This window comes from Nuphar pumila, chromosome 2, assembly GCF_984573655.1.
Source record: "Nuphar pumila chromosome 2, dmNupPumi1.hap1.1, whole genome shotgun sequence".
In the NCBI taxonomy this organism is placed as follows: domain Eukaryota; kingdom Viridiplantae; phylum Streptophyta; class Magnoliopsida; order Nymphaeales; family Nymphaeaceae; genus Nuphar; species Nuphar pumila.
The window spans coordinates 144,917,860-144,936,962 of NC_143250.1; the positions used below are offsets into that span (position 1 = coordinate 144,917,860).

At 38.4% G+C, this 19,103-nt stretch overlaps 2 protein-coding genes and 1 long non-coding RNA gene across 3 annotated transcripts; 1 reads left to right on the forward strand and 2 right to left on the reverse strand.

The window, feature by feature from the left end:
* Positions 1 to 59: 59 nt before the first annotated feature.
* Positions 60 to 560, reverse strand: LOC149847459 (uncharacterized). Its single transcript, XR_016430617.1, has 2 exons — positions 393 to 560; positions 60 to 277 (listed from the first exon to the last, which is right to left on the reverse strand). It is a non-coding gene; the product is annotated as an uncharacterized LOC149847459 (long non-coding RNA).
* Positions 561 to 3,482: 2,922 nt separating this feature from the next.
* Positions 3,483 to 7,827, forward strand: LOC149847460 (sister chromatid cohesion 1 protein 3-like). Its single transcript, XM_089994102.1, has 12 exons — positions 3,483 to 3,733; positions 3,832 to 3,878; positions 4,204 to 4,247; positions 4,319 to 4,386; positions 4,745 to 5,115; positions 5,276 to 5,390; positions 5,762 to 5,898; positions 6,258 to 6,697; positions 6,848 to 6,884; positions 7,207 to 7,249; positions 7,332 to 7,458; positions 7,729 to 7,827. Exons 1-12 carry the CDS (start codon positions 3,483 to 3,485, stop codon positions 7,825 to 7,827), a joined length of 1,779 nt encoding a protein of 592 aa, XP_089850228.1.
* A 1,674-nt stretch (positions 7,828 to 9,501) lies between these two features.
* LOC149847461 (putative glycosyltransferase At5g25310) lies at positions 9,502 to 17,115 on the reverse strand. The gene is made up of 8 exons (XM_089998427.1): positions 16,698 to 17,115; positions 14,194 to 14,340; positions 13,764 to 13,828; positions 12,955 to 13,024; positions 11,993 to 12,214; positions 10,919 to 11,062; positions 10,462 to 10,597; positions 9,502 to 9,909 (listed from the first exon to the last, which is right to left on the reverse strand). Exons 1-8 carry the CDS (start codon positions 17,100 to 17,102, stop codon positions 9,680 to 9,682), a joined length of 1,419 nt encoding a protein of 472 aa, XP_089854553.1. The 5' UTR covers positions 17,103 to 17,115; the 3' UTR covers positions 9,502 to 9,679.
* Between the last annotated feature and the right edge of the window lie 1,988 nt (positions 17,116 to 19,103).

Consider the following 19,103-nt stretch of genomic DNA (forward strand, 5'->3'; position numbering starts at 1 on the left):
GTTCAACACGAAGTTTAAATAAACCATCATCTAAATACCCCTTGCCAATAAAAGTTCCAGAATGTAAAATAACAACTTTATTACATTTAAAGTTAAATTCATAACCCTCTCTAACAAGACATGAACCACTTAGAATGTTCCTTCTAACTACAGGCACATGATGCACTCTGTGTAAAGATAGAACTCGTCCTGAAGGAAACTTCAGATCCACGCGTCCAATCCCTAACACCTTTGCAGCCGTTGAATTGCCCATAGTCACGGATCTGCCTGCAGCAGCCTGGTATGAGACAAAGACAGACTTATCAGCACAGACGTGCACATTAGCCCCAGTGTCAACCAGCCACTCAGTTGGCTCATAAACGTGATAGATTTGTGGGTTAATAGAAACATACCCAGTACTGGTCCCAACGACCTCAGTCACCATGTTGACTTGAGGCGTTCCTTCTGTGGTCCCATGAGCTTTGGCTTTCTTGGAAGGACATTCCTTAGCCCAGTGCCCAACCTGCCCACAGTTCCAGCAAGGTTTGTTCTTTGCCTTTTTCTGGATTTTGGCCTTAGGTTTAAACTGGTTTTTCATTGCAGATTTCGATTTTTGTCCTTTGCCCTTAAAAGCTCCGGTCATTATGTTCACCTTAGGCGGTTCAGTTGGCATTACGATCTGTTTCTGGCTCCTATGTTCCTCTTCAATGGCAATGGCTACCATAAGATCATCTAGAGAAATTTTTCCTCTACGGTGCTTGAGAGACATACCGAAGTCTACCCAAGACTTAGGAAATTTCTCTACGATGGTCATAACCTGAAACTTCTCTGGAAGTTTCATTTCAGCCTCAGCCAAACTATGGAGCAGTAGCAGAAACTCGTGTGCCTGCTCAGTGACCGACTTGCCTTCTACCATCTGATATTTCAGAAACTTGGCAACAAAGTACTTTTCAAGACCTTGGTCTTCGGTATTGTACTTCTTGTTAAGTTGATCCCACAAACCCTTAGCAGTGGTAGACGAAGAACAGTACACATCGAACAATGTGTTGGACAGAGCCAACAGTATGCAACCACGACATATATTGTCCTTTTCTTTCCACTCTACAGCCGCAGTGACTGCAGCAGGGTCAGGGTTCGTATCAGACACCGAAGGGCAGTCGATTTCCAGAACATTCAACAGCCCTATCGTAGTGAACCAGATCTTCATGCGTTGCTGCCAACGCTTGAAGTTCTGCCCGGCAAACTTTTCCGGCATACCGGACATGTCCACTTTTGGTACAAACGCAGAAGAAGTCGACATGCTTAGAATCTTCTCTAAGACTGTTGGATCATATTTCAGATCACACAGTTTCACAATCGTCACCATGATATAAAACACGAAATAAAACAAGAAATACAACAGCGTAAATAACATGATTAACAGACGACCGAAACAGTAACAGGGAGCAAGCATGGCATTTTCCGCATCAGACCAAAATCCAGACGTAAGCATATAAACAAACACAGGCACAGAACATAAAGAAAACAACATGCACATGTTTAGAATATGCAGCAGGCTAAGGCGTACGAAAGTACTCCCCTTAGAGAAGATTCGCCCCCACATACTGTGCAGATCAGGGTCCGGCGTCCTTCCCCCAGGATACAATAGCCACGACGAACCGAACGGTGCACTCCGGCGGATCGTCCTTCGAAAACAGCCTCTTCGAACCACAGTTGCAGAACAACCCCTTTCGGGATAACTCACAGGAAAAAGAGAGAGAGAAGGGAAATCGCAGAATGCTTCTTCAGAAATCGTCTGTCTCAGTCTCTCCGTAACCCCACCCCTGACCACGCTTTTATAACCCACGAACGGTTATGAAACGTGGAAGGAGCCCGTTACGGAATCCGAGGGGACGTGATCCGTTAACGGACTTCGAAAGATCGAGATCCGTTACGGAATCCGAAGTTCCATAACGGGCACGGAATCCGAGGAGTCGTGACCTGTTATCCATTCTCATTACCCGTTACCGAATCCAAAGAAACTTTGGGTAAAAAGATACTTGTCTTGATTGGATATGGCCCTAAAGGGCCAATTACCCGAACCCGAACCCGAACCCGAACCCGAACCGGCTCGGCACGGCACGGCGGGCGGGCGCGCGCGCGCGCGTGTGTGGTGGTCATCCCACTCCCTTGTTCTCAGGAACAAGTGTATGAGTTCACTAATTGCTTATAAAGCTCTCAGAAAACTCATGCAAAAGCAATATGGGACTATTCCACCTCATCAAGACCTCTATCTTAAACACCTCATTCCTTCTTTGAATTTCTCTCCATTCTTTCTTACACCTAACAGAAATTGGATTTCTTAGTATTTTGACTGAACGCTTTTTCATATCTTTTCTGGCTTTTCTCTTGTTCTTTTTTTGGGGGGGGGTTTAGGTGTCTTTTTATTAGAATTAAAGAAATAACAAATTATTTGAGTACTTATTTTTTATGTTCATTTTCGGAAAGATGAAATTATGACTAAATTAATTGAAAATAGAGCACCAAATCAGTTTATTCTTTTTCACCCTTTTTACTGTTGAATTTTAGGGATTGCAATGGTGCCATCATAGTAGATCGATTTCATTTCGTCAGATTTCCTGTTCTGATATCATCCTGTAACTGAAAAAGAGGGAAATGAAAAAAAAAGCGAAAGGAAATGGGGAAAAGACGAATTAAGAAATCTTGCAATTGAATTATTTTATTTGATTTGTTTAACTGCTGATTTTTGGTGCCTTGAGCCTAGATTTTGTTTTCAACCCTAGAAAAATATGAAGTTTTTGGCATTTCAATAGAAATCGTTTTCTTTTCTGGTTCTACTCGCTATTTTTGTTTGGTAAGAATATTTTCTCGAAATTAGTCATGATCGAACAAAGAAAATTATATCTTCTCTATGAAGCAGTTTGGTTGAATATCTGACATCTTTTGAAGAAGAATTCCCTGTAGAAATTAACTTCTCAAGTTTTTTGCTGGTATTTGTTCTGAGTTTGAACAGTCAGTAGCTTCAGTAGTTTGGAGTTCTTGCAGCATTTGATTGATGTATAAACCCTTTTGTGTCTTCCATGTACTGTGTACACTACAGATTCATGTGCTGGACTGGGTGAAGATTAAAGCAAATTGTTCTACACTTCTAGTGAATGAAGAAAAGCAAATTGTTCTATATTTCTAATGAATTTATATGCTAAAACTGAATTCTGTCACTTAATTATAGCTGAAGGTGCAATTCAGCTAAAGTTCCATTCTCTGGTTAACATTCATTTACCCGCTTCACAGAAACCTTTTTAGCCTGATGAATTTCCTGTCGTTGATTTATCAGGAAAAGGCTTTGAATTTATGTATATTATCGGCAAAAAATAGTTTGACCTGTGCAAATCTCTTCTCTGCTTTATATGCTTTTTCTTTTTTTCCTGTTAGATGGGGACTTCTTTCAGTTTCACTGATTTTCTGTTCCTTTCTTTTCTATTCATGTCTTGACAGATTCGATCATGTTCCCCGAAGTTCCTATTGCACTGAGACTATCTGGGCACCTTCTACTTGGTGTTGTCAGAATATATTCGAGGAAAGTTGACTACCTTTATCATGATTGCAATGAGATTTTGACCAAACTGAGATATGCATTTGCCTCACTACAAGTTGATTTGCCAGAAGAAGCAACAACAGCACCATTCCACACTATAACAATTCCTGAGACACTGGAACTTGATGCCTTTGAACTGGAAATACCACCATATGCAGAGTAAGTGTGCCCGATTCTTGCCAGTGTGCAAAATTTTTATACTTTGGATATATCATGACATTGAATTAATGAGAAGCTTGTTGGTTGTTTTTTCCCAGGGCTCCAGATAATCATATCAGAACTCATGAAGAAATCACAATCGCAGGTCTTGATTGCTTTGATTTGCTTTAGAAAGAGAAACTTTTGAGTGTTCCTTTATGCATTTGATGGTAATGGAACTTGGTGGTTTGAGCTGAGACTTGCTAAACTCAACCCAGCTCAACTGAAAATGCAATGTGACCCAGATACTTGAGGCCAAAACTGATTTAAAATTTTAAAAGAATATGGCAATTGTTCACTCCAATCTGTTCTTGAGAGTCCATGTTTTGTTGGTCATTTTATTTGGCTGGTGACCTGCTTGATTTGTCGATGAAGACACTTTAAAAATGATGGCATGTTTTAATCACTTTTTTGTCCTTCTGTGTATTCAGTCCCTGGTGAAGAAGAACTGTATGCAACTTTTGATTTAGATGAGGTATGAGTGGGATTAATTGCCACCTAATTTATCAAGTGAGCAGCAATTATCTAAATATTGTTCTCTTGCAGGAACGCTTTTCTGATATTATTGTGGAGCCTGCGGTTCCAGATTTTGGTCCCATAGACATGGATATAGAGTAAGCGGCCTATCTTTGAGAACCTCTTTTCGTTCATATTTCCTTTTGCTATTTGTAGTGTAAGGCACATCTCAGAAGTAGTGACCTAGAAGAATTCGTTGGGTCAAAACCTGACCAAGGAATTCTTTGAGGTGGCTCTGGAATTAATGGCTTACTTCAATGGACTTCTTTGTTTAATAGGCTCAGATAATTTCCTGACTAGCTTCTGAGTTTTAATGAGAAGTTGGCCTAGATCATCGTTGACTGATTGAGTCCTGAGTGGGCTTGTCAAATTGTCCAAGTATTATGTGGGGGCATGCAATTTACTTGCTAAAAACTGGCATGAATTTATTTTAGCTAAGATTGTCAATTGTGGCAGCTCCCATCCTTCTCCCCCAAAAGATGGTGATATTCATGTTGATGGTCCTCCTACAACAATTAACATCGAGCAACACGATCAGGAGCACTATGCGGATGATATTGGTAGAGACAGTATAGAGACAGAAATTATGCGTGATGCTGTAAATGTTTCTGGATCAGGTCATATGTTTGATGAATTTCAAGAACGTGGCAAAACCATCCAAGAACCACATGTACCTGATGATCAGTTTGTTGAGGACGGAAATCTTCCTTTTATCCCTGAAGAAATTCCAACTCAAGTGGCAACTCTGTCAACTCATTCACGTCAGACACATCATGCTCTGGTATCGCCAGAAGCTAGCACTGAACACAACAACAATTATGCCTTTGGTCCGTGCCCTTCTTAATAGATCAGCTTCTATGAAGTCTTTCAGTTTCTTGCATCACCTGCTATTATCTAATCTGATTTTGCTTTCAAACATTTTATTTGTTGTTCTCTATGTTCACTTATGGTTATCTGCATAAGTTGCATATAGTCAATGACTTACAGTTGGTATTTCAAACAACTTACCAGTTTTGCGTCCAACACCACCTGGTCAGAAGCCAGCAGCCAAATCGAGGAAGAGAAAGCTACATTTTGATGAGGTCATTGTGTTGAGTAATACGTAAGTGATGTTTCTGATGTGTTATTTTATGTGTTCTCTTTCTCAAAAAAAAACATGCTTTCTTTTTGCTTCGTGCCAATACACCCACTTACATGCATACTTAAGAGGTACTTTCTGTTGATTTATTTTAGTGTTTAACAACAGCCATGTGTAGCTTTGCAAGTAGGGACTAACAAACTCTCATCTTTTGGTCCAATCCTCTATATACTGATATGTATATTTTTAAAGATAGTTGCTGTTCATTTCCCAATTGACTATTTTTTCTCCTCTATGATCACAAATGAACTGTATAATGACCATTTATGGGAAAGAACAGTACCACGAGATGTGTTATGAAGACCAAGATTCTCATGTGTTCTCATGATTTGTAGGTTCATGAAGAAACAACTGGATGACACCAGGAGTTTAAGGCGTAAAAGAAAGAGAGCTCCTTTCTCTGCAGAGAAGGTTTTGCAGGCACAAAGGCACTCCCATGGGGTGGAAATTTTCCATGAGCCCTTAAATTCTGGTGAGCTGGTTTTCAGTAGGATTGTTGTTTATAATCCAGTCACATGTACTTATTTGATGCGTACTAGTAAGATGAGAGAGACTTCCAAGGCTTTATTTTCCATTGACTTGGACAAGTTGAAGCCTTCAAAGGAAGTTTTTAGGTTTACTCAGACTTGCTGGCTCAAATACGTAGGGTCTAGGTTTATGTTTCAGCTGAGTCTAACACAGGTTTTGAGTTGACTCAGAGCCCAGCCGAATCACAATCTGAGATCATTTATGAACTATTTTGTTGTTCTTCTATGTTGTGGCTTCTTGCACCTGTCTTCAACTGTCAATTGTGGCATGTTAGATCAGATTATGATATCCACTGCGTTACAGGCATGTGTGCAAAGCTTCAAGACCTCTTGAAGAGAAAACGTTTTGCCTCCAGGATTGGTCCATCTTCTGGCGAGGTCGCTTTTGAATGCAGAGAAGCTGAACCTCCTGCTGGCACTCCATCCCCCGACATTGAAATTGAACAACTCCGTCAACAGGCTGGTCGCAGCAATGATTTGATTGCAGAAATCATGCCTTCCCAACACTTGACTCCCTCAACTACTGTCACTCTAGAATCGGCAATGCGTGGGGAATATGCTTTTGAATCTGGGTTTGATCCAGAAAGAGAAGTACCCATTTTTGAATCTGGGTTTGATCCAGAAATAGAAGTACCGGCTTCTGCTGAACCAAATGTTCCTGGTGTTGATGCATCCATTGCAGATGATGCACGTCAGCTGCCTCTGGAGGAGACTCCAGAGTTTAGGCTTAGACATCCTCTTGAGGTCAGTTCCTTCTCTGATTGTTGGACTTCAATGGATTCTTTTCTGCTGTGGATATCCATAGTAGATGTGTTTTAGCCTTTTCTTTAAGCTATACGACAATATCTCTCCCATACAAATTTGGATGTATCTGAGGCCCTACTTTTGTTGCAGGATCTGGATTGCTTGGAAGCAGATGCCTCACAAACTGGTGAGATGTAACACAAAAAGTTAACTTTAGATGATTGTGGTTATATGGTTTTGGATGGAGTTTTTCGCTTCTCCTTCTTTCTTTTTCCTTTGAATAATTGGTGGTCATTGGAGAATAGTTTAGATCAGACTTGCTCAATTTGAATTGACTACACCTACCATTATACCATATTGCAATTGGATTCTTGTGTAGCGAATTACTTCTTCGATTCATGACCATCTGATTGATGAATCTCTTTGAAACCAACCATATGATGGTATCTCTCATTCTGATTGTGTTAATGGATCTCGCTTCATATGAACTGTCCTATTTCCTGTTACAGGAGTTACAGAAGATGGGGCTGAAAGCTGGTCTGTGAGAACCAGGTAGTTGACTCTAACATAAGCAGGCATTTTCTTTTACGTTTAACGTTTTCATGCTTCTCTCTGAAGTTGGTCTTTCTTTTAGGGCTGTGGCTCAGTATCTGAAGAAGTCATTTAAGGGTCCATTAGATCCACCGGGAAAGTTAAACTTGAGCAATATTCTGGAAGGAAGGACAAGAAAAGAATGTGGCCGGCTGTTCTTTGAAGTTTTGGTAACACCTGTGTTTTTACTTGTGTCAAGATGCCACATTGGTCTATCGTCATTCCTATTATATGTATAATCTTGTTTGCAGAAACAGGCAGAAAAGTACTATAATGAAGTTCAAAGTTTAATAGTGGAATCATTTTGAGTGTATTGGTTCCTTTTTATGTTTGCTTTCTCTTCTGAAAAGACCATTGCTTTACCTGGTATTCTTTCCTTCTGTTTCATATGAAGCTTATATGAGCGTATACTAAGGCATTCTACTGCTTTGGCCTTGTAGGTTTTGAAGAGCAGGGGTTGTATTGAAGTTGATCAAGAAAAGCCTTATGATGATATCACCGTCTCAATGGCACCTGGTTTGACAAATGTTAACTTGTGACACCATTTTTGTGTAATTTAAGGTAAATACGTGATCTGTGCCTTCCATTCTCAGCATGCTACTGAATCTTGCAGGAACATAACCAGTCTTCGAGTTCCTTGGAAATAAGGCTCCTAAATGTGTTGAACCTATGTCACAAATATCACTGACATCTTGAGAACACCACTATTTTATCATGATTCCAAGGCTGAAATAATATGGAAAAATGCGATATTTTCAAAATTACCATGTTTATCTCTTTGGAGACATCCGATAAAATTGGAACGATACAGAAATTTCCATGTTTTTATTATGATATTAACGTGGTATAAATAGCTTTGTGCTATTTTTTACTTTATTTATATTTTTATTTACTGTTAGATATTTTATATGTTTTATATATGCCAATATTTTCCTTAAAAAAGCAAATCTTGAAAATGTTGGGAGATTTTTTTTCATCGAGATTTGTGAGTTGTGACATTGTATTGAACTAGCCCAGCTTGCCTTGTTGACTCTGACCATGAGCTCACCTCATCAGAAGCAAGATCACTTGAATGAACTTTTTATTAAGAGAAGGAAAAGAATTGAATTCCTAGGCTCATTCAAATAATTTGTTCTTTCAAAGAAAGAATGATAGAATGAAGAAATGAATTCCCACCGTCTTTAAGTCATACTTAAAAGCCAATTCATTCTGACATTGTTGGACTCTCTCTCTCTCAAGCTTGTAAAACATGCTTGTAACACTAAATACAAGGCCATTTTGTGAGCCTCAACAAGCTCGTTATGATGCCAAACTAAACCAAATTACAAGAAGCTTGGTTCGTTTACCCAATCGCTGTAATTTCTGTTTTCTATCTCAGAAAGCATAGGGATTATTTTACGTCCTAACTTCATTGTGTTTTCTGATAACTGGTACTGTATCTGTGCAGCTTAAAATGTCGTGGGCTGATATTTTTTGTATAGAAGGGAGCCGGGAATGCTTCTCATACTTGATCGAAATCCCAGGCCATTCTTGTTTTCTCTGAGCGCTTTGGGTGCAGTTCAAAGATGACAAGTGTGCATGAAATTTTGACTCCAGTAAATCGCAAAAGATGTGTTCTTTTTTACTCACAGACCCTTTCTTTTGTAAATATAACATTTTTAATTAAAGTGTTATGCAAGATGGAAGTAATACTGCTCTGTTTGGGCAGTTGGGGACCGTCCTCATGGTTGGGACCTTTAGTCTGGCATTCTTGACCTACTTGACCCAGTGGTTAGAGTATTGCTTTCATTCGGCGGGAGTCATTGGTTCAAATCCAATAGTAGGTAAAACTTATTAAGCACTGGAGTCAATGAATGACATCTAATGAGTTTTTCTACACCCATTTCTTTTATTTATTTTGTATCTTTTCCTTATTCCCATCCGGCTCGTTACATCAATCAGACTGATTCTACTTGATTGTGTGGAATCCAAGATGGCGTATAAACAGAACTTTATTCTAATGGATTATGATGGATCAACTAGTATGAAATAGCATTGATAGCCTCTACTCGGGTGATACCTCTGTGTGACTTTTAAGTTACTCGGTTCGCTCTGTTATGTGGTTGTATTGGTGTCCAGAAGCATTGGTATGTGTAAGGCCACGTGCATGTGCAGAAATCAGAATGCAGCAAACACATAATGAAAATGTTTCTGGGAAAAAAGCATGGATGCCCTGATGCAAGAAAGGCCCTTAGTTATTCACAGGTTTGGCGTCATACTTGAAAACTGAAATGTGTACATTTGTTGAGCAGAAATTCCTTTGTTTTCCTCTGGGTATATTTACAAGTTCAATGAATTGATACAAGAGAATTACAACAATGCCTACTGAATGAATCAAATGCAAAGACAAGTTTAAGGAAGCAGCATGGGTGGCTTCCAATCATTGAAATGAACCAAGTTTCTGTTGACAACAGAACCATTATGAAACCAGAATGTTTCCGCTGACTGCTGGAAGGTTCTCACCTTTCTTTGAAGCTCCCACATGATCCCAAGCATGGCCGAGCATGGTTCTGTTTCTGGAGCATAGACCCACAAACACCTAACAAACCGGCCTTGGGATATCATTCCTTCTATCTCATTGTCTGCACGTGGAATTAAGGAATCAGACACCTTGTACAATTTGAAGCATTCAAAGTTTTCAAGCTAAAGGGAGCATAAAGCATGTTCACTGAGGTGATGGCCTGTGTCAACTAAACAATTTAATTACCCAATGTTAAAGATAAGAGTATCATAGCCTTTGGGGCCACAAGCTACTTTCTCTGAATGCAAGAATGGCCTACATCAACACTTCAGAGCATGACCTTCTAGTTCAACATCGAACCAAAAGTTTACATGGCCTTTGGGAGAGTTTGCTTGATTGCCTCGGTTTGAAATATTTAGTGATTTGATTCCTCTGTGCCATCTGAACTTAATTACACAACTGACACAACTAACAATTCTGGTCACAAGTTCAAAGCACTATTAAGCAGGCAATCAAGCAACTTGGCTAAGCCCTTAATATAAGCCAGCTTATCATTCTGGCTTTCGTTAACTATGCACATCAGCATCTCAGTAATCATTCAGATCAATGGTCTCATTCTCTGATACCTGAGACAGCTCTCTAGTTTAAAATCTTAGGTTAAATGTTTTTTCACCTGGTATGGATTCAAGATACTCCAGAAGCTCTACACCAATTCGAGTAGCTGGCCATTTGATTGAAATCTGGGTATAGTCAATGATGTTCTGGAAAGGCAGTTCCACTTTATCTGACAAGATGACAGGAACACACTCCTGTAGATGTTCAACCAGAGTAGATATTTTAGTTTCAGACGACCTATAAGATGAGACAAAGTACCCAACCACACAAGATAAAACATTGTTGAGAAATGCATGAAGACGTCAATGCATGCACAACCAACACCCACAAAGACAAGGTTGCACCTAGATGCACAAAATGCACAGAAACACACATTCAGAAGAGATGTCATACATGTGTGTATTTCTTATGGTTCCATAGTGAGGCGTCTGAATATGCGTGTGCATCAGAGAAGAGAGAGAGAGAGAGAGAGAGAGAGAGAGAGAGAGAGAGAGAGAGAGAGAGAGAGAGATTACCACAAAAAATGCTTCATAGAAGCGAAGAGTCCACGATGATTCCCCACGTGGAGACAGACAAAACTTAGCATTGCGCAGGTGTTCAAAATACTCAACTTTTCCAAATTTGTCAGGACCAGACAACTTAAGTTCTGGGGCCTCCAGCTGCTCCAGAGATAACATGCATGGTTACTCTTGTAAAAATATCTCAAATCACGAAACATTAAATTGACATGAACGCAAGACAATACTTATCAAGTAAGAAACTCACTAAAACAGGAAAAATGTTAAGACTTCTGTATTGACACGACCAATTAGAACATCCATGGGTGCTATACAGTACTTTAGCTTGCTGGCACCATTGTCTAAAAGCTAATTTGTTACCTTGACAGTGCTCTTATCAATCACTTCATGAGAATATTAACTTTGGCCCTTGTTATGCGACAAGACAATGCATCTATTTGACATTGACAAAGGCCAGACCGATAAGGCGTACCCCCCTTTTGTCCACCTCATATCACAGTAAGTTCTCTAATCTAGGTTGTAGCCTCTATCAAGGATCCAAGGGCATATGCCTAGGATATGTTACAAAGTTCTCTAGTGCGAGTTCTAGTGCATGCTTTGGCTTCCAGAATGTGGATTCTTCAGAGAGGAAAAGATGCATGTGCAAATATCTAAATATATTTCCTACCCTAGGTTGTATCCTAAGACTAGGACCCAGATTTTGGGTTATTGAGAGATGAAAAAACACAAGGATATATAGGCCCCATCTTCTATTATCCATCCATCTGCAAGTTCTCCACACAGTGTTGTAGCATGTGCCTAGAATCCTAGGTTATGGGCTGTTGAGAGACACTTTCACATGCACATATTGATATACAATTCCCAGTGCATGCATTTACACTAAACTTACATTTGTGCATTGATGTAATTATTTGAAATCCAAAAACGGGTCCATTGAATGTTTTAGGCATATAGAGGTAACTACTAGGAAAGCTTAGAGTGGTCTCAGAAGAGCAATATCTCAGATAGAAAGAGACAAAAAAGAACCCCATCTAATGCAAACGATATACCACATCATGCAAGAAAACTAACCTTGTCTGGAAACCTTTTAGCGAGCTCTAACAACTGAAGACGGCCAATCTTACCCTGAGCTCGACCCAAGAAGTTTGCCAAATATTTCCTCTTCGACAGTGGGATAGGTTGGACTAGGGTGCTGCCAGAAAATTTTGTCATCCCATCATCAACATTTCCAGGAATAATGATATCCTTCCAAGTATCAAATGCAGTTCTATCTCTCTTGTCTGTCCGATCCCCCTGTACTGATGCAAGATGGTTATCAATATTTCGAGTTGCAATCAACCACAAGTACTCACATGGAATGCATAAAAAGGGCAAGGGAGTTGCTTTCAGAACTGAAACAAAAAGATGTCATTATAACACTTTGGAGAAGATGCAATTATTCCATTAGGGGCATGAACATAGTGCAGTTAAAACCATGAGGCTACACCAGGAGTCAAACACCGATGTGCTTATCCTAAACATGCCAAATACTTGTTATAGTTTGTGTCATGGGCAAGCAACATCCAGATTTGTGGAAACAATTTTTGTTGCTTTTGAGTCTAATGAAATTTCTGTTAGCTTGTTAATATCTTACATATTTAGAAGAACATAAAACAATTGAATAATCATATGCCATCTCAACAAGGTTTTGTTACAAGAAACAACTGATTTTTTTTTCTTCTTTTGAGAGTAATAGAACAACCTAGTTACCAGACAAAACAAAGTTATCCATTTCTTGATGCGCTGAGGGCATGCCTGAAACTAAAATGGATAGAAAACATGAAACACCTAAGCGCTTTGAGTTTTGTTCGAATCAGAAGGGCTCATGACAACAAACCAAGACACTTTCTGAAAAGAGAGGATAGTTATGTTAGCTTGTTGAAATCTTACATTCTAGGGATTAATTATAAACAGTACTATTCAGTGAGTATTTTAAGTTCAAAACAGCTCATTCAGAGAAAAATTGCTGTCTAGAGAGCTTAGAACAATCATACCTCTGGAGAAAGAATGATGGATCGATTTAAATATGTCACCCAAGATCGAAACAAATGAGCACCAGCACCACTATAGAGTAGAGAAAGTCAACCAGTCAAACTGGAAACCTTGATCAGTTAATAATACAGAATTAAATATTCCCTAGCATCAAAGTACTGGACAAGTACAGTCTCTTGCATGAATAGCTACATTGTGAGCCAGCAGATCTTAATTCTTAAGCTAACTTTTAAATTCTTTCTGTGACTATAAATTAACTATGAGGACTTTCAGAAGCAATAATATCTTGTTAAGATGCTGCGCAAAGCTGAATCCACCTTGGACAGTATCATCATTTTTGCAGCCAAAGAAAGAGGTACATCTTTTCTTTAGAAACATAATGGAAGCATCAAATTAACCATAAAATTAGAGATGTGCACACGCACATGCACATGTATGGGTGTGTGCACGCATGTTAGTGGAATCCAACATGTCATTACAGCAGGTGGTCTCTATCCTTTTGCTACTTTTGAAACAAAAGCACATTCACTCTCACGGGCCGCATGTGGATGCAGATCAAATTAGAGCCTAGTGCACTCTGATCTGAATCTGCTCTGAACACAAACAAACGAGGATTTTGGCTTAACTAGAGTTTGAACAGTTTGCAAGTTGAATATGATCCTTGTGATCATATCCAGTTTAAATGGATAGAACGGACTGGATATCTGGTCTAAATCTAACGAATGCATATTCTTCTCGACATATCAGCAACAAGAGACAGCAAAGGGAAAAAAAGAGGAGCATACTGTTATTCATATTGAGGTTAAGATACCTTGGGAAGACAAAAATGTGGTCAGTTCCACCAGATAGCCTGAAATATGGCATTTGACTCAGGACCTGGTACAAAACGGAAGGCATTGAGTAATATAAAAAGAACAGAGATGATGACAAAATGAGGGGAAAAAACGGGAATCTATAGATATCTAGAAGATAAAAAACAAGAAGTTGCACCCTTCCATGGAGAAATAAAACAAGCTGTCTTAATCATCACCTTGTTCTCTAAAACAAAATCTTGAAAGCCATGGAAGATATCTAAAAGCATAAAATCTTAAAGGCAAGAAGATAGTAAAAAAATGGAAGAAAGTCAAGAAGATGATTATGCAAAACATGTATTTTAAAGATCTTGGGCTTCCTACATGATCAAGTTAACAGAATAGGAGAAGTATGAGAAAAAAAATGAAGAACTGGCTGAAGGAAATAACCTTAACATATGTTTGGTTGATCTCCTTGTCATTAAGGCCACCCATCATCCTCACACATTTAACATAAGATGGAACAAAGAACAGCTGTGCTTTATGTTTGTCCAATGTACGAAAGTTCGATCTCAGAAGTAACTGATGGATTTTCACCTAACAGAGTGACCAAGACCATGTCATCTTCACAAGAGCAACAAGAACAATCATAAGAACGATATCCGTAATAGTAATATGTTCACAATTAATGCTAATTTATACATTAAACTTACATTGTATATAACTATATGGCAACAGCTTTCTATTTAGGCGACATACCACATCTTTCAAAATAGAATAGCAAATTCGTGAAATAATAGCAGAAGCCATGTATTTGAGACAAAATTTGACAATGATGTTTTGATAGAGAAAACCTCAATATAAAGTACCACTCTTTCAGTTATTGTCAACCTCGCAGAATAGCAAGTGTAAGTCAAGAAAGAATAAAAAATCCAAAACTAACTCTACATAAGAAGTCAAGAACAAAGCTTGGGAAGTCTCCTGAAGGGCATTAGGGGGTTACTGAGCTTGCGTCATACCCCTAGAGGCATGCTATGAGAAGGACCAAATCAAGGAGCTAACATATTCCCTTTGTTGGTATCTTAGACTGCCTCAGAATGGCTATGAAAAGGACCAAATCAAAGATAAAGTTTTCTCCATGTTATGTATAGATTGCAGCCACACAGCCAAACCTACAACATATGGGATTATCACTGTTGAGTTGGTGTTCTTTTTATTAAGTAGATGGAATAACTATTCCGCACCCCTTTTGGTTGTCCCTTCTTTAAACAACTCACTGCACTTGCATCGCTAAACTGGGACACGGATGGGAAAGAGGGCAACCTGGTGAAGCAAAAAAAAAAAAGTTGTTTAGCGCCATGGTCAACAATCAAAGGGAAAAAGTGGATTCCTACATGGGACTGGTGGTGCCCCTTAGCTTGGTGGTCGCATAGAGCATTCAATTGCTGAGAACATGGAGGAGAATGGTGGATTCAAGTCAGCTAACAGTGACAGTGAAAAGAATGGAGACCAGAACATTGTTCCATAGAGTTGTTGAACCAGTAAATATCATTAAGGAGGGAGACATGGCTGAATGATTTTCTCTCTCTCGCTCTCTCTCTCTCTCTCACACACACACACATAACATTCACAAACTTCATGTCAAGTCATTTAAGTTGCTTTTGTCTTTTGCACATTGACCTACAACAAAACACTTAACGTAGACCTGTCAACACTAATAGAATGACACTGATGTTGGATACTAAAAGCGGTCGTTCAACATGACATTGTAACTGAACTCTGTGGCATGCTGGAGATCAGCAATAATTTCATCCAAGCGCTGGCATAAGTGAAAAGTGCAACCTAAGGCATGTATTGTATAAGTGAAAAAAGTTTGAAATCATTCAAAAATGTTAAAATTTTGGCGGGTTCTTCGTAATAAAAAATGCTTTTGTCCTTGTTTCTGTAATGTCTTTCAACCTTCACCGCCCCTTCAATACAGCCTCACATATTAACCTTTTCAGCAAATCAGAAAATTGATTGACACGTATTTAAATTTTAAATTATCCATGTAAGCAACTTGTCCTCTAAAGTCCTTTTATCTGTTGTTTAATGGGTAAAACATTCATGTTGGCATAATCCAACAGACCAGATAAGTTGAAGTCTTTGGTTCATATGTAAACCTTGAAATAATAAACCGAAAGCTAATACGCTAAACAATGTGAAGTTCAACCACAAAGAACCAATAAGATATTCGCTAGTTCTTATTTTTTGTTCCGAACGACATAATACCTCTAGCAACCTTACTTTTCAAACTAAAAGGAAGCATAACCTTCATCAATTCCATCACAAACCACAGGAGAAAACGAAAATGAGTAACTACTGTAACTGAAACTGAACTTAAAATGTCTAGCAAATTTATTATCTCATATATAAACAAATTTATTAACCGATGATATCAACTCCAATTCATATTTAGAAGACTGGCAAAATAGAAAATTCGAAGTCCATCAATCTTATCACAAGTTCAAAATGTGGATTAACAACTTGGTAACCACTAAAAGTCTTAATGAACATACATGCTATATTCTACATGAAAAATGCAATTTTTGGAGGCCTGAAAACAATCGATCTCGAAAAAATATCATCAAAAGATCAAAAAATTTCCCAGATGTCGCAAGTTCTATGAAAAAGAATGTGATTAAGTTACCACATTACAAAAAATCCCCACTTTCAAATGTCCAAATGATGAAAAACAAGATTTTGCACAAGAAAAGCTCTCGCGATACTAAGATTTCCCCAATTTATTATTCCCCACTTTTTTCCAGTTTTTCTCAAGCAATGCCTAGAATTTTTACATTCTTAGAACTTCACGGCTCCAACTCTTCAAAAGAGAATTCCAGAGACACAACATTCCAAGACTTCCCAAATCTCAATCATTTTTCATAAAAAAAACCCAAATCACGAAAATTCACCTGAGTTCCCCATTGTCCCTTAACGCACACCTCCGCGGTGATCCTGCCGTCCCTCCCGCGCATCAATTCCTTCAATCCCTCGATCTCCGACTCCTCGTAGACGTAGATCCGGAGCGAGAGCCGCGATCCGTACCCTCGCTCCGGCCAATTCAATCTCCCGCCGCCGAACACCGATCGAAAACCCTCTCCTCTCGATCGGACGCCATTGGATTCAGGCGACACCGACGACGACAACATCATCAAAGAAGAAGACGAAGAAGCGAAGCAGAATTCGGAGTAGCGATCGAGGAGCCTGGTGGCGAAGAAGGTGAGGACGACGAGAGCTAGGGCGCCGATCTGATGTGCTCTGGTGCAGGGCGAGGGTAGGGATGAAACCCTAGGCCTGCTGTTGCTTAGGCTTTTCATCTTCCCTTTCCTCTTCCTCAGAGAGAGAGAGAGCACTGTGGTTATAAATACTGGCGATATTTTGAATTGAAATATCTCGATCAGTGTTTGGAAAAATCCGATATAATTAAAAAATCCAGATACTTCAAAAATATCGCCGATGTTTTTTTCTTGTTTTTGAAGTCATACGTCGTCTATTTCACGTTTTTGCAGAGATAGAACACAACAAAAAACATATTTTCAAATATTTTATATTATTTTATACTTCGTATTTATATTTGAACTTTTACGCATCCGATATTTTCTCGGTAAAAACCACTTTTTTCAAAATATTGCAATGTTTTCCCTCACTGAGATATTTCTCAACATTTGCTACTTGAACACAGGGATGTCAACGTACGGGTCGGAGATAACCCAACATCCGACCCGAATCTGCTTAGCCGGGATTCGGTAGCTAAATTTGGATCAAATTAATAACCAGATTCGAGTTAGAGATTAAGTTTTGCAATTAAACCCAAACTCAAATCTGATTAAACCCGAAACCTGACTAAAACCCAAACCAATTAAGTGTAAATATCAGGTGTTAAGCTAGTCAGATCTGGATTCGGTTTTATCTGATTCCATCCGACTCCGAACTCAAGTCTAAAACACAAGTCATATCTTGTTTCCAGATTTTGTTATGCAAGCTTGGCAAACACATACTTCAAAAAGAGAGAAATGCTATGTTGACCCGCAATCTGATCCATTCGTGAAAAATAAGTAAAATATAGCCTACAAGGACTTACCACATTTGAATGGGGCGACTTGTGAATGTCATCAAACGACACTAGTTCAAAACCCATGGGTGGCATTCCTTACCGCAAGGTCAAAGTTGAGGCGGGTAGGGAGCATAGTGACAACAGTTAAAAATGGCAAAATATCGGCAGTCAAAAACTCATGAGAATTTGAAATGTTTTTGAAAATCTCATTGTTTTCTTGGCAAAATAGTGGCAATAAAAAATAAATAAAAAAGTATAAAAAAATAATTTTACAAGAAAATATAAATAAAAGATATTTAAAAATAAAAACACAGTTTTTTTTACCATAAATAGTCATTAAAAACGTAAATATCACATTTAAATCATGATATTTATGTTGTGACAAAAAAATCATGATATTTTGAAAAATATTGTGAGAAATTATCATTTTAACTTTCAGGTAATTTATCACGATATTATCGCAAGATTTTTAAAAAAATCACTATATTTGTCACTATGGTAGTAGGGAGACCTCTAGAGCTTTACCAACCAGAGGCAAAACCAATGTGTGATTGGTCATTGGTGCTAGAGTTTTTTTCTTTGGCCTATTAAAAAAAATACAACATATACTGAACTAGTATTTTACTGAATTACTTTGTTAAATATCACCTTTTAAATCATGATATTTATGTTTTGACGAAAAAATCATGATAATTTGAAAATATCAAGAGAAATTACCATTTTTAACTTTCAGGTAATTTCTCACGATATTATCGCAAGATTTTCAAAAATCTCGCGATATTTGTCACCATGGTAGTAGGGAGACCTCTAGAGCTTTACCGACCAGAGGCAAATAGATTTTTTTTATTTCTTTGGCTTAATAAAAAAAATGCAAAATATACTGAACTAGTATTTTACTGAATTACTCTGTTCACCTTGTCCTGGTACTTCTATTTTCCCCTTTTTGTGGAGCTGAATTATTAGACAAATAGTAGATGGGACAAGGCTTGGTGGTGATAATGTTGATTTTGATTATGATGAAGGCTCCCTTAGCAGATAAACAATATTACGATAAATATAATGAGTTCATATCATTTCCATGTTTTTTTAGACTTTAGAGTGATGTACATAAAATCACTCAATTGATCAATTGCTTGCATGGAGGTGACCAAAGTTTTTATTATTACATTTAGCCCCCTGATTCTGCCATTCATGTTTCAAGAACATGCTTGGTCCAAAAATAAAATGGTTAAGTTGGTATTTCTTTAGACAAACTTAAAGTGCT

What these genes read in the sequence shown, in the direction of transcription:
- LOC149847460 (XM_089994102.1), top strand. Translation starts at nt 3,483, where the DNA reads ATGTTCCCCGAAGTTCCTATTGCACTGAGACTATCTGGGCACCTTCTA. An exon ending in CCCATAGACATGGATATAGA is followed by an intron (nt 4,387 to 4,744) that starts GTAAGCGGCCTA and finishes CAATTGTGGCAG; the next exon opens with CTCCCATCCTTCTCCCCCAA. An exon ending in AGCTGGTCTGTGAGAACCAG is followed by an intron (nt 7,250 to 7,331) that starts GTAGTTGACTCT and finishes TCTTTCTTTTAG; the next exon opens with GGCTGTGGCTCAGTATCTGA.
- LOC149847461 (XM_089998427.1), bottom strand. Translation starts at nt 17,102, where the DNA reads ATGAAAAGCCTAAGCAACAGCAGGCCTAGGGTTTCATCCCTACCCTCG. An exon ending in TCAACCAAACATATGTTAAG is followed by an intron (nt 13,829 to 14,193) that starts GTTATTTCCTTC and finishes GTTTTGTACCAG; the next exon opens with GTCCTGAGTCAAATGCCATA. An exon ending in CACATTTTTGTCTTCCCAAG is followed by an intron (nt 13,025 to 13,763) that starts GTATCTTAACCT and finishes TCTACTCTATAG; the next exon opens with TGGTGCTGGTGCTCATTTGT.